Source organism: Artibeus jamaicensis, unplaced genomic scaffold (assembly GCF_021234435.1).
Source record: "Artibeus jamaicensis isolate MK-2021 breed Jamaican fruit bat unplaced genomic scaffold, CSHL_Jam_final scaffold_847, whole genome shotgun sequence".
Taxonomy (NCBI): Eukaryota; Metazoa; Chordata; class Mammalia; order Chiroptera; family Phyllostomidae; genus Artibeus; species Artibeus jamaicensis.
The window spans coordinates 22,192,440-22,206,282 of record NW_026522057.1 but is presented as its reverse complement, the minus strand read 5'-3'; the positions used below and the strand labels follow the sequence as shown (position 1 = coordinate 22,206,282).

Below are 13,843 nucleotides of genomic sequence, written 5' to 3'. Positions count from 1 at the left end.
GATAAGGAAACTGAGACTCAGGCAAAGGCACTGGCTCGGGGTCACACCTCTGGTGGGGAGGCCCAGCCAAGTTTGGAGTCCCAGCAGTCAGATGCCGAATGTCCAACATCCAGCCCTTTGGAATTCCTCTGAGGAATTCTGTCGTTGTTTTGAGAATTGGATGGGAGCTGCAGGCATTGGAGAACTTTACATACGTACAGGGTTTAGATAGGATTTCTTGGGGCTTAGAGAGCCCATCAGGACTCTAGGGCAGAACTTTGTGGGCAGAGCCAAGGGCTGGTATCGCCTGGTGCCCAGGGTTCTGGCATCCTGCTCCCTCCCTCTCTCCCTCCCTCCCTCCCTCCCGTAGGCACTGGCTGGAGAAAGGCGAAGAATAATTCCGTTCAGCTCACCGAGCACATCCTGAGCCCTGTCTCTGCCAGGCTGGGCAAGTAGGGGGTGGAGCTCCTGGCCTAGGGGTGTTGGCGGCCCACCACCTGCTCTGTAGTGGTGTTTCTGGGGGCCATCAAGAGGTGGAGAAAAGGGAGGCCCAGGGTTTTGTAGATGCAGTGTTCTGCCTCTGGCTGAGTTTAGTTTTGCCTAAATCTGGCCTTGGTTGCCGTGGAAACTCGGTGGCACTTATCATTTTGGCCTGGTGTGCCTTGTTTCCTGGTTTTCCATCTGCAGAACGGATTCCCCAGTTGGAGAATGTGCATTTATGCTGTACCTGCTGCATTCCTGGGTCTGACCTAGATGCAGTGGTAGACCCTTGACGTGCAAACACCCCACCTCCCTGAGCCTTGATTTTTCTCATCTGGAAATGGGTTGAGATGAGGATTTGATGAGGTTATGCAAATATGTCCCCTATGGGTGCCCTGAGGCTGAGGTGAGGTCCCAGAGGTAGCAGAAACCAAGGACAGCAGCTGCCATTCAGTAACTGCTCACTACGTGGCCAGCTGTGGTTCTAATCCCTTACACCTTCCAACCCGTTTAATCCTCCTGACTGTGGTGAGTAGTGTAGGCCCCATTTTAGAGACGAGGAGACTGAGGCTCAGGTACCTTGGCAGTACGATTATACTGCCAAGTGGCAGAGCAGACTTGGATGTGGCCCCAGCTGTGAGCGGTGGCCTCACCCACAGGCCGTACAGCCTCCTTGCTGCAGGGAGAGAACAGGGGGAGACGTGGACGGACGGCTGAGCCCCAGAGCCCTGGGTTACAGGGACTGTACATTTTGGGTTTTTTAATGAACAAAATCGGTATTTATTGAGCGTTCACTGTGAGCCTGGCACTGAGTCACATGCTGTCTGTGCACACACGATATTTTTTGTTTAATCCCCTGACAACTCGCTGAGATGGGTACCAATATTCTCCACATCTTACAGGAGGACACTGAGGCTCAGAGAGGCAGAGCTGCTTTCCCTGGGGCACACAGCAGGCCGTGGGGCAGGGCGGGGGTGAGGGGGACTCAGTTCCTTGCCTGTCTGGGCTGTTCCATGGCCTGTGTCCTCCGCCCTGCATTGGTGTTGGAGAATCACCCAGCACCCTTAAATACGGGGTGGGGCAAAAGTAGGCTTACAGTTGTTGGTATGGAGAATAATACAATACTTAATAAATAATACTAGAAGAATAGCCCTGGCCGGTGTGGCTCAGTGGATTGGGCTATGAACCAAAGGTTTACTGGTTTGATTCCCAGTCAAGGCACATGCCTGGGTTGCGGGCCAGGTCCCCGGTGCAGGGTGTTCGAGAGGCAACCACACACTGATGTTTCTTTCCCTCTCTTTGTCCTTCCTTTCCCTTCTCTCTAAAAATAAATAAATGAAATCTTTAAAAAGAATAGTAATAGAAGAAGAAACTCTGTGTTTTGCCTACTTACAACTGTAAACCTATGCTTGCCCGCCCCTGAACATTCTTAACAAACTCAAGACTCCGGCCTTTCCTGTCTCCTGGATGCTGACCCGGCCCCTGAGCTCCGGGGGGCTCTAGGACCCAGCAGTTGGGGCAGGTGGGGAGTGTGTGTGTGTTTGTGTGTTTGTGTGTTGGGAGTCCTTTCCTCTTGGTTCCTCCCCCTCTTTCCTCCCCTTCCCCCCTCCATCCTTCCCCTTCCCTTTCTTCTCCACCCCTTCCTCTCTCTACTCCCCTCCCCTCTATGTCCTACGTCTTCCTTCAGTGCCCCTCCGTTCCCCTCTGCCTTGATTTTCTCCCCTCCTCTGCTTTCCCACCGCTCCCCCTCCCCAGCCCCGCCCACTGCTGTGGTCACATGGGGGCACCGGATTTAAGCCTAATCTGCCCAGAGCTCAGCACAGCAGTTTGGCAGTGGGGTGAGCTGGGTGCACTGAGCTAGTCTGGGGCCCTGGAGAGGGGTGCCCACAGCCTCCTCCCATGAGCTTGGGGCTGGAGGGGTCGTTGGAGGCCCAGCTGGCCCTGGAGACCGTTATCCAGGTGGGTCCTGAGGGCTGCGCCCACCCCATCCAGCCGCTCTGGAAGGAGTAGGTACATCCTGGGTTCCAGTGCTGGGAGAGGTGTGGTGGCGAGGTGCACAGGGGGGCCCCAGTTTGCAGCTCCCAGCCCGACTGGACTCTGGGTAGAGGGGCGTGCAGGGCTCCACTAATGTGGCTCCTTTGTCCCCGTGCCCTGCAGAGGGTGGGGGGTCCCTCCCAGATTTTAGGATTGGCACAGAGGGATCCTCACCCGTCTAGGTTGGCAGAGCTGGGTTGGAGCCCCCAGTGCTTCGTGCTGCTGCTGTGGGCCTGGTTCTCCCGCCGTCGGGGGGCGTCTGTTCACGGAGGTGCACGGAGAGTGTCTTTCCATGGAGCGTGTTTTGTTTTGTTTTTGTTTTTCGTGATTCAAACACCCAGGCTTCCCTCCATCTGGGGGATTTCCTGATGGTCTCCTGGGCACCCACATCTCAGGCAGCAGGACTTTGCCCCTTCCCACCCAGGGTCCAAGGGTCCCCTCAGACCCTCTCTCTTTCTCCACAGACACTGGAGAACAGCGTCCTGGGGCCAGGCCAGGAGGGCAGCCTGAGTGTCCAGGACTCAGCCCAGGACTGCCAGGCGGCCCACCTGCCCGCCCGCCTCAGGTAGATTGTCACCCGGAACTTCTCCCAGCCTGAGAGCCCAGGTACCACCCCTCCCCTGCACAGACACTGCCCCTCCTCAGTCATCCTGATGGTGACGGTGATGGCAGCTTTCGCGCCTCCTCGCTGGGTGGCAGGTGCAACCCTGCGATGGAAGGGCCGATTTACAGATGAGGAAGGGAAGACATCATGGCGTCACTTCCCTGGACACGCTCCCCAAGCGTTGCTGCTGGAAGGCAGGGCTGAGCGTCCCCTGCTTGCTGCAGATACTTAAACCCCAAACGCCACATTCACTCCCAGGGAAGGTGTGAGCTGGTGGAACCCCAGATTATAGGGGGAAGGCAGTTCAGTTTAGCTCAGGGCTTTGCAGAAGACCAAGGGGTGGTACTGCCCACCGCCCCTCCCATCATCCCACCCCACAGGAAGGCTGACGGGCCCTGCAGTGCTCACAGCTGAACCTGCATCGAGAGTCTGGGGCTGGGGTGGGGTACACGCAGTGGCAGGTGGCAGCCTCCTTGGGAGACCCGGGATGTCGGGGCTCCTGGGAGCCACAGACAGGGGCTGAAAGAGCCCATGCCCAGGCTGAAGAGCCTAGAGGCTCACGGCATGTGTCCAGTTTGACCAGGTGGAAGCGGAGCCCGCAGGACTCGGTTCCTTTTCCCTCTGGGCTTCATTTTCCCTCTTCCTCCTCTTGCTGCTCACAATCTGACCTATTCTGTCTTGACCCCTGAAATTACATGGGACTTAGGGAAGGGCTAAAAGACCCTTCCCTAAGTCAGGCTTTCCTGCTCTCCTTGCAGGCCTGGGTACTGTTCCCCCCATTTTACAGATTTGCAAAACTGAGGTCCAGAGCAGAGTAGTAATTGGAAAAGGAAGAAGCTAGAACCTGGGCCCTGGTCTCCTGACTCCTACTGAGCCTCCCGCCTGTACCTCCCAGGCTGGGTGAGGCCACACTTCAGCTGTAGCCGTGTCCACTCTGAGTCTAGTCCTAGGCCCTTCGCTTTGCCCACCTCTCTGTTCTTCAGCTCTGTTTGTGTGGCTCGATTCTATGTCCACTCCTACCCAGGCTCCTCCTGGGTCTTAGTCCACCTTCCTGCCTCCACGGATGGGTAGGGCACCTGTAGCAGGTGGATGTCCTTCTGGACTGAGGAGGAAGCCAATCATGTGTCTGCTGTCCCTCTCCAGCCCCACAGTTGGCCACAGGTATGGCATCAGTGCAGTCGCTGCAGGAAGAGAACCAGCTGCTGCAGCAGGAGCTGTCGCGTGTGGAGGACCTGCTGGCCCAGAGCCGCGCCGAGCGCGATGAGCTGGCTATCAAGTACAACGCGGTCAGCGAGAGGGTAGGTGCTGGCGGGGGGCTGCGGGCTGGGCCGGGGAGGTTGGGGAGACAGCCAGGGCAGGCCTGCACTCCCGGCAAAAGGTGGGTCTGGACTTAGGCCAGCCTGGGTTTGAATTGTGCCTCTGCCAACCTGAATGGCCTTGCGCGAATCACTCTGCTCTCCGAGTCTGTGGGGATGGTCATATGAAGTGGAGTTTGGAGGCATCAATGAGCTAATGGGACAAAGTGCCTGGCACCAGGGGTGTTTCATTCCTGTCTGTCCCAGGCCTGGCTGGGGCTGGGGGAACACAGAGAGTAAGACCCGTAGAGGTCTCTGTCACCCCTTGAGTCTCTGGGCATCTCCCTCTCTCCCATTTACATGGGCTTTGGGGTTCACCCAACAGCAGCAGGGCTCTGGGGCAGACTGGGGTAGGCACAGGCAGCCATAGACCTGCCACCGCTTCCCATGGAAGGAGAAGCCAGGCCTGCCTCCAAGTCCAGACGTGATTCCCATTCCCGGGAACCTGTGCTGCAGGCTTGTGGGGGTCCCAGGGCCTGGGCCAGGGGCAGGAGGTGACCCTGGGGAGTTGATGGTGGCTGAAAGCTGGTGGGAGAGTTGCACGGAGGAGAGTATGTGCAGATGGGAGAGGTGTGTGTGCTAATTTCAGTCGTAATAGATGCCTTTACTGAGTGTTGGGTGCTTTACCTTTAATGCACCAAGGTTGGGACTACTGTGATGGTCATTTAACAGAGGAGACAACAGAGGCTCAGAGAGGGAAAGCATTGTGCTTGGGGTCACACAGCCAGTTAAGGCTAGTCTCTTGATCCCCAGCCCAGGGCTATGCACTACAGGTTTGTTTCTTGGGTATGGGAAGAGGCAAGTGGGCTGGGAATTCCAAGGGACAGCTGGCCCCTGAGAAGCTAGAAGGACCTCGGACATGATCCTCGGATGTTGCAAATGGGAGGCTAAAGCCTGCCCAGGGTCCCCTGTGTGGTACTAGGACCCCTCGGCTGACCTGTTCATGCAGGGGCTGGTCTATCCCTGTTGGAAGAAGGGTATGCTTTTCTGAGTGTGGTTGTGAGCTGTGCCTGCATCCTGGTATCTGCCCGCCTGGATAGCCCCTGACTTGTTGGGACTTGCAGAGGACCAGGGTGGGGGGCTTGCTGTGGCCCCCAGCACTGGGGACAGCTGAGAGCTGGTTTTCCCAGGGTTTGCAGGGGGTGTGGAGGGCAGACTGGCCCAGGTTCCACGTCGCTGGTGGTGACAGGGCCCTGAGCCAACCCCCTCCCAGCTTAGGCCTCTCAGCCTTTGGCCCCTGGCACAGAGCCAGGCTCGTGGTCAGCGGGAGGCTACCCGTTAAATGCCAGCTCTGACTGACGCTGAAGCCAGCACTGCCCCCCGGGGCCGGCAAGAGAAGGGAAGAAGAGGTGGATATGACAGGTCCTTTTTCTGCTGGGACACAGCTGCTGGGGCTGGGGACACAGCATAGGGGAGGGGAGTCTGCGTTAAGTCTAGAAAATTCCATCCTGTGGCCAGGAGGCCCCCGAGGAACTTGTAGAGTGAGCCTGGTGCTTCACTGTCCTCTGCCTGAGATGTTGTCAGCACAGCCCCACCTGGATCAGGGACTGGATGAGAATGACCGCCAGGCCTTTCCTGGTGGGTGGTCCCCAGAGAACATCGGAGCCTGGAGAGCATCCTATTGCATATGGGGGACAGGCCCAGGCATGGGCGTGAGAGGCCCAAGGTCAGCAGTGGAGCTGGGATAAGGCCCCTGGTCTGTGCTCCTGTGGCACTGTCCCTGATGCCCACCTGTCCCTGGGCCACAGGTGACAGGGCCTGCCCCTGTGGCCATGACCGTTGCATGCAGGCTGGGTCAGGGGGCAGTCAGCGAGGTTGCTCTGCCTCTTCAAACCCCACAGCAGCCCTGGGAAAAGTGGAGGTGAGGTGGGGATCTGTGTCCTGCATGTAGGGAAACTGAGGCAGGGGCTCCCAGTGGCCACCTCCAAGTTCAGAAGGAGCCCCTTAGCGTCTCTGTGGAGCCCACCCCCATTCTTCCTGTCCCTGAGGAGCAGGTGTTGGGTAAGGCAACTGGGATGAGAAGGTGGAAGTAGCCACGCCCCCTGGGCTCCACCGATGGACCCCCTGGGCTTCCTGTGTCCATGGCAACCTGGACAGAGTGACTCGAATAATAATGGTGCTAAGGCAGCTGTTGCTAGGGGAGACTGTAAACTTCTTTCATCCTGGCTTGGTGACGCCCCCCTTTTCTTTTGAATTGCAAGTAAAATTGAAAGGCTGTTTTGTGAGGGGTGTAATTAGTATGGCCAGGAGTGGCCCTGGTGGGCGCACTGGGGCAGCAGGTGGAGGACCCAATCATTGCCCAGACCCCTCTATGTCACAGAAGCAAACAGCACCTGGTCCTCACCTGAAACACACAGAGCACAGGCCACTGTCAGGCCCTACACAGACACACGCAGGTGCACAAGACCCAAACTCCCCACGGCAGAAGCTGCACCTACAGCCAGACTGTCCCACCCAGATGAGGAACCTGTCACCCAGACACGCAGTCGCAGCACCGAGATGTACCCATTCTGCAGACAACACAGCACACTGTCTCACATCTCATGGACACACACAGCCCTAGGTACGCACAGGCGCACAAAGCGTAGAACTGCCTCTCTCAGGTTCCCGTAAAGCCCCAGTCACAGAGACACACAGGGTCCCAGGTGGAGACAGATGACAAAACACTCCCCCCTCACACCTGTGGGGTACACTCCCATTGATGCCCAACACACTCAGCATCTTGGTGTCACCGCCACTGCGCTCAGAAGTGAACACTGCCCGCCACCTGACTTAGGTGGACTTCTAGCAGGGGCCTGCTGCCCACCCTCCAGGCAGAAACCTGCACACCCCCTCCTCTCACACCTTCAGACCTCGTTCCTCCGACTTGAGGTGAAGCCTCCCAGCAGCTCCCGGCAGCTCCTCCCTGTGGGTGGCTCCAGTAACCAGAGCACCCTGCCCTGGAGCTACGCCTGGCACGTGGGTTGGGAGGTGGAGACAAGTTGTTTTGAGCTTTCTCAGTGGCTCATTGAGCGTCTCCTGGGCGTACTGGGTGGATGCAGGGAACAGCCGGAGGGAACCTGCACCTGCTGCTACCTGGCTCGGCCCTGTTGTTATGGTGGGTTAGGGGAGCTGTCTTTGCTGTTGGCTTTCTTAGGAGCAGGTGTGGGCGGACACGCGGGTGCCCTGCCCTGGCTGTAGATGACAGTATGGGCCGCCAGCAGGATCCGCTGCGCTGGCTATTGTCCCTTGGCTGTCCCTTGGCACCCTCCTCTGTTAGTCCCACTTGTCCTTAGTTGCCTCCCCAACAGGTGGAGGATGCTGAGGGGCCCCCTGGGACCAGCAGGTGCCTAAGGAGGCTGGGGGGTTCCAAAGCTAGTGGAGGGCAGCCAGTGCCAAGCTTCGTCCTTCCTCTGCCCACAGAGTCTGATGATGGAGGAGCTGCAAGCTGCCCAGGGAGTGGGGGGGTGGGAGTGGAGGAAGGGCCCTGACAGCAGAGGCTGCCCATGAGGTCAGGGGGAGGTGGGGGCCTGCGGCAGGGATGGGGCTCAGGGTGTTAATAAGTCACGTGGTATATGAGACCATCTGTGCCCACAAATCTGAGTGCTGTGTATATGGGAAGTGGGGGCTGGTTGAGGAGTTGGTGTGTATCACCTTGGGGACGTTTGACACCACCTGTGTGCTGTGTGCATGCGCGTACGTGCGTGTCTCTAAGCTCAATATGCATGCATGTGGCGGTGCCTCTGTTTCAATGTATTTGCATGTGCTTATGCCATTAATTCATGACCTCAATGAACGTGCCACTAACACTATTCTAGGCCTAAGATACAATGGGAAACATGAATCTAGGCTTCCCTGAGCCTACTGGGGGTGGGGGGGGGGGGGGGGGCGGGGCAGGGGAGGTGTGGGCATGGATCTGGGTCTAATGATCCTCAACCACAGCAGGGCTGGTTGTTTTGGAAGAGAGGCTCACAGTGCACCCAGGTGCACCTTTGTGTTTTGCATGCTTGTGTTCATGGACCCACCTCAATGTGTCCATTCCATGCATGCACCGTCTTTTGTCCATGCATGCCCCCTCTGTGTGTCCATGCACAGCTGCATTAGCCTGTGTATTAGGCGCATTGCAGCCTGGGCTTGCCCAAATGTGCCTGAGAGGTACTATGGATCTGGGCCCAGCCTGGTGTCCCCTGCAGAGTCCTGTGCCTACCTTCCCGGAGGCCCAGAATGCTCATCCAGGGCCCTTCCCTGCAGCTGGAGCAGGCTGTGCGGCTGGAGTCTGGGGAGCTGGAAACGCAGGAGCCCAGGGGGCTGGTACGGCAAAGCGTGGAGCTGCGGAGGCAGCTGCAGGAGGAGCAGGCCTCCTACCGGCGAAAGCTGCAGGCCTACCAGGAGGGCCAGCAGCGGCAGGCCCAGCTTGTGCAGCGGCTGCAGGCCAAGGTCAGGGCTGCCCACTCCTGCTCCTGCCTACCCTGTGCTCACTTTGCCCTGCCCCCACCCCAGGGCTAACCACGCACTCCTCACCCATCCCCAGATTCTCCAATATAAGAAGAAGTGCTCGGAGCTGGAGCAGCAGCTGTTGGAGAGGTCCACAGAGCTGGAGCAGCAGCGGCTGAGGGTGGGTGCCGGGGCAGGGCAGGCCAGGCCCTTCCCACCCCGTGCCCAGCCTGATGCCCACTCCTCCCACCCAGGACACAGAGCACAGCCGAGACCTCGAGAGCTCCCTCATCCGCCTGGAGGAGGAGCAGCAGAGGTGGGGCACCACAGGGCAAGGGCGTGGCAGGCAGCGTGGTCCTCCCCAGCCCTGAGTTCCCTGGTCCCTCTTTGTCCCACCCAGGAGTAGCAGCCTGGCCCAGGTGAATGCTATGCTCAGAGAGCAGCTGGACCAGGCAAATTCAGCCAATCAGGTTCTGAGTGAGGACATACGCAAGGTGACCAGCGACTGGACACGCAGTCGCAAGGAGCTGGAACAGCGGGAGGCAGCATGGAGGCGCGAGGAAGAGGTGAGCCCAGGGGTACTGGGAGACCAGCGGGGACCTCGTGGGTCCAGTGTGACCGGGGTGGTGAGGACTTGGACTTCAGGAAAAGGAGTGGGAGGGCCCTGCTGGCCAGGTGTGCTCTTTAGGAGAGGCCGCCAGCTGTCATAATAATAGCCAGCCTTGGTGAGCATGTACCACGTGCCAGGTGTTCACCTTCTCCACTATTTCTCATAGTGACTGAATGTGGTAGGTGCTGCCATCCTCATTTTAAAGAGAGGTTCAGTAACCTGCCTGGTGATGTGGCTGGCATGCAGACCCAGGCGCCAGCACTTGCCCTTTCTTGCTGCCTCTTGCAGCTGGTAGAGATATTGAAACCCATTTTCCGGGTTTCATTTCCCAAGCCAGAGGGAGGCTTGGGACCTGGCCCACGGGAAGACCCCCTCCCTGGGCAGCCGTGCCTCCGGGAAGGTCAGAGTTGGGGAGGAAGTGGGCCCTCCCTCCAGCCCCTCACTCAGCCCGTCTCCCCTCCAGTCCTTCAACGCCTACTTCAGCAACGAGCACAGCCGCCTGCTCCTCGTCTGGAGGCAGGTTGTGGGGGTCCGGCGGCTGGTCAGCGAGGTGAAGCTGTGTACTGAGAGGTGAGGCCCAGCCGGCGGAGGGGGTGTTTGGGGAGATGCTGCAGGAGCGGCTGGGGGGATAACGCCACCTTTGAAGTTGAATTCAAGGCACCTCAACCTAACTTTGGTCCAACCCAACACACCTACTGTGTGCCAGACCCTTGCAGATGCAGAAGCAACTAGTGATAATGAACTTGTATTACGGTCATGGCAGTACGCATTTACTAAATGCTTCCTCTGAGTTAAGCTCTTTGTACATTTCATTTCGTCTCATATCCACAGCGCCTCCATCAGGTGGGAACTGTGATAGTCCCCATTTTACAGATGGGGACACTGAGGCTCAGAGAGGTAGAGTGACCTTCCTTCCCAAGGCCACACAGCGGTTAAGTGGCTGAGTCAGGATTTGCAGCTTCTGCTTTTAATCCCCTAGAATGTTCAGCTTCTGCTACCAAGGACCTCACCACCTCTACTGATGAAAAAAAATAGACCCCAAAATTCTAGACCAAGGAAGTCAGTGGTCAGTGAACAGAGAATGTCCGGGGGCTCAGAAGGATGGGAGGGAGGGAGGGAGGGAGGTCAGAAAAGCGCTCCTCATAGTGGAGGTGGAATTCACACTGACCTCAAGGGATGGGCAGGATTTTAGCTGGTGGAGCTGGGGTGTTCCAGGCCGAGAGCACGGCCTGAGCAAAGGCTCGGGCCGGGTGGAGCTGGAGAGGGGCGGGCGAGGGGAGGTGGGGCTGGAAAGGACAGCCTCAGAGGCGCCCAGCAGGGGGCTTGGTCCTGCTTGGTCTTTGATTAGGAGAGGCTGTTGCAAGGCAGCTTCACCCGAGGCTGTCTCCTTCCATCACTCCCACATGTAGTGATTGGGGTTCTTCCTTAATGAGGCACTTCCTCTGCTTATGTGAGATACCCAGTGGTACAGTTCATTCAGGAAAGGAGAGGATTTAACCTCCGTGATGTATTTGAAATATGCTCTAGTTTTAATTACCATTTAAAAATTTAATATTTGCCCTGGCTGGTGTGGCTCAGTGGATTGAGCACCAGCCTGTGATCTAAAAGGTTGCAGGTTCAATTCCCAGTCAGGGCACATGCCTGGGTTGCGGGCTGGTTCCCCAGTTGGGGACGTGTGAATCGATGTATCTCTTGCACACCGATGTTTCTCTCCCTCTCTTCCTCCCTCCCTTCCCCTCTCTCTAAGAAGTAAATAAATAAAATCTTTAAAAAATTTTTTAATATTTTACTTTGGAGTAACTCATATTCACAAGGTTCAAATTTCGAAAGGCTGTACTGTGTAAAGGCCCCCTCCTACCTCCGACCTCAGACACTCCTCTCCCCTCTGGAGGTCAGCAGTGTGACCTGTCACTTTCCTAAATGACCTTCCAGGATTATTTTATACAGGCAAATACAGCAGATCTCTTTCTCTCTCACACACACCCTTTTATATACTATGGGTAGAGTTTCATCTTCATAGTTCTTTTTTCAAAAATATTTTATTTATTTATTTTTAGAGAGAGGAGAAGGGAAGGAGAAAGAGTGGGAGAGAAATATCAGTGTGTGGTTGCCTCTCATGTGTCCCCTACTGGGGACTTGGCCTGCAACCCAGGCATGTGCCCTGACTGGGAATTGAACCAGCAACCCTTTGCTTTACGGGCCCGTGCTCAATCCACTGAGCTACACCAGCCAGGGCATCTTCACAGTTGAAGACACTTGCTTCACCTCGTGGTATAACTGAGTTATAACTGGGAGGTGGTTCTGTTTCAGGCTCTGAAGAGCTTCCCCATTCAGTTTTCTCGGTTACAGAGTGGTCCACAGAACGGACGTATCATGATTTATTTAAGAGTGTTCCCCTTCCGATGGCCATTCAGGTTGCCTCCAGCATTTCTGACCTGAGCAGTGCTGCAGTGGGTCACCCTTCCACAGGTCATTTCCCAGTATTGGGGCATCTCTGTGGGATGAATTCTCAGAAGTGGAGTCCTCGGGTCAAAGAGCTGATCCCTTTGTAATTTTCAGAGCTCTTTATCACTGCCCTCCCACCAGCAGTGTGGGGGAAGGGCTCTTTCCCCACTGTCTCACCCTCACTCATGTGTGATGTGACTTTCCCCCCCCAATCTGATAGTGACAAATGGCATTCCAGGGTCATTTTAATTGACACTTGGGAGCCCATCCCCACCCCAAGCCTGTCTTGTGTCCTCTCCACCAGAGACCTGCTGCAGCTGGGAGGGGAGCTGGCCCGGACCTCACGAGCCATCCAGGAAGCAGGCCTGGGGCTGAGTGCAGGCCTGCGGCTGGCCGAGAGCCGGGTCGAGGCAGCCCTGGAGAAGCAGGCGCTGCTGCAGGCCCAGCTGGAGGAGCAGCTGCGAGACAAGGTGCTCCAGGAGGAGGGCCTGGCCCAGCTGCAGATGCAGAGTGACCTGGACAAGGCTGACCTCAGTGCCAGGTGGGTGCCTGGTGGGTACCATGTGAGGCAGGGGAGTAGGGGATCTGGTCACTGGGATGGGCCCTTCCCCTGCGTGAGCTCAGCCAGTCTTCCCCTGTGTGGGGCACCCTGTTTGACAGAGTGGAAGCCCGAGACCCAGGGGGCTCTTGCTCAGGGCACATCACAGGTAGTTTGACCTCTCTTGCCAAATTTGCTCCCAGCTCCTGCAACCTGGACGAGTCCCAGAGTGTTTTCCCAGGAGATAAGCAGGTGGCATCCTCACTCTCATTTACAGATGGGAAGCCTGCGGCCCAGAGAGCAGTGACTTGCTCAAGGCCATACAAACAGGGAGGCGAATCCTAGGGTCCCTGCCTCGGGTTTAGGGAAGCGCGTAGGACACGGATCTGGAGAGTTTGAGGACAAGCTGGGGCGGGTCTCCCAGTTACCTCTATTGTTCCCTCATCTTCAGAGTGACAGAGCTGGCCCAGACAGTGGAGCGCCTCCAGAACCAGAATCTGGAGAAGGATCGGGTCAACAAGGCCCTGACCGAGAAGCTTGAGGCCCTGGTGAGATGCAGCTACCCTTGGGCTGTGCCAGGGTGGGACGGGGCACTGGCCAGATCCAGGGACACGGGCTGAGGGCCGGGCTGCTTGGGCCGCCCTGGATTATCCACTCAGATGGTTTCACCCCTTATTAATTGAGCACCTAGTGTGTGCCAGGCTTAGTGTGAGCACATCCACCTCCTTCATCCCATTTTATCCTGTCTGCAGTCCTGTAGCCTGATCCCCATCATACAGATGAGTAACCCCTGGGAAAATACTTGTCCAGAGTCTCAGAGACAGTCAGATGGGGTGTTGGGATGTGGGCTCATCATGCCTTAACCTGCTAGCCCAGGGCTCTTTCTCTTGGAACTCAGCTGCCTCCCCACCAGAGGGACACCCCTCAAGGGTACTGCCTGGGGCCAGGGCAGGTTGTATGTCCAGATCTTGCCCCATAGACCATGTGACCTGAGGTGGGACCCTGTACTTCTCCGGGCCCAGTCTGCTCAGGGCACTGGGGCTGCTATGAGGTCTACCAAGGAATTGGACTGTGACCATGATCTTGAGGTTACCTGATGGTGGGGAGGCCAGGGAGGGAGATGAATGGGTTTCAGATTCGGGCAGAGATGCTGATCGCCCTCTCCTTGTGTCTTCAATGCCACTCCAGGAATCCCTGCAGGTCCAGGAGCAGGCGGCCCTGGAGACAGAGGAGGGGGAGGGGCTGCAGCAGACCTTGAGAGACCTGGCACAGGTGTGAGGTGGGGGGCTGGGGGTAGCCCTGGGCGGGGCAAGGCCTGGCAGTCCAGGGCCACCACGTCCTCTGCTGGCCTTGAGCTGAACTGCAAGTGCTTGGGGAGCCTGGGG

At 57.4% G+C, this 13,843-nt stretch overlaps 1 protein-coding gene across 1 annotated transcript in view; it reads left to right on the top strand.

The window, feature by feature from the left end:
- Nucleotides 1-2,298: 2,298 nt before the first annotated feature.
- The window catches only part of CROCC (ciliary rootlet coiled-coil, rootletin), a 38,242-nt gene continuing 26,697 nt past the window's right edge, over nt 2,299-13,843 (top strand). The window contains 11 exon segments of the mRNA XM_037146077.2: nt 2,299-2,418; nt 2,958-3,099; nt 4,241-4,395; nt 8,683-8,868; nt 8,963-9,046; nt 9,120-9,181; nt 9,266-9,431; nt 9,939-10,045; nt 12,225-12,461; nt 12,910-13,006; nt 13,647-13,730. Coding sequence (XP_037001972.2) covers nt 2,359-2,418; nt 2,958-3,099; nt 4,241-4,395; nt 8,683-8,868; nt 8,963-9,046; nt 9,120-9,181; nt 9,266-9,431; nt 9,939-10,045; nt 12,225-12,461; nt 12,910-13,006; nt 13,647-13,730 — 1,380 coding nt within the window. The 5' untranslated portion in view covers nt 2,299-2,358.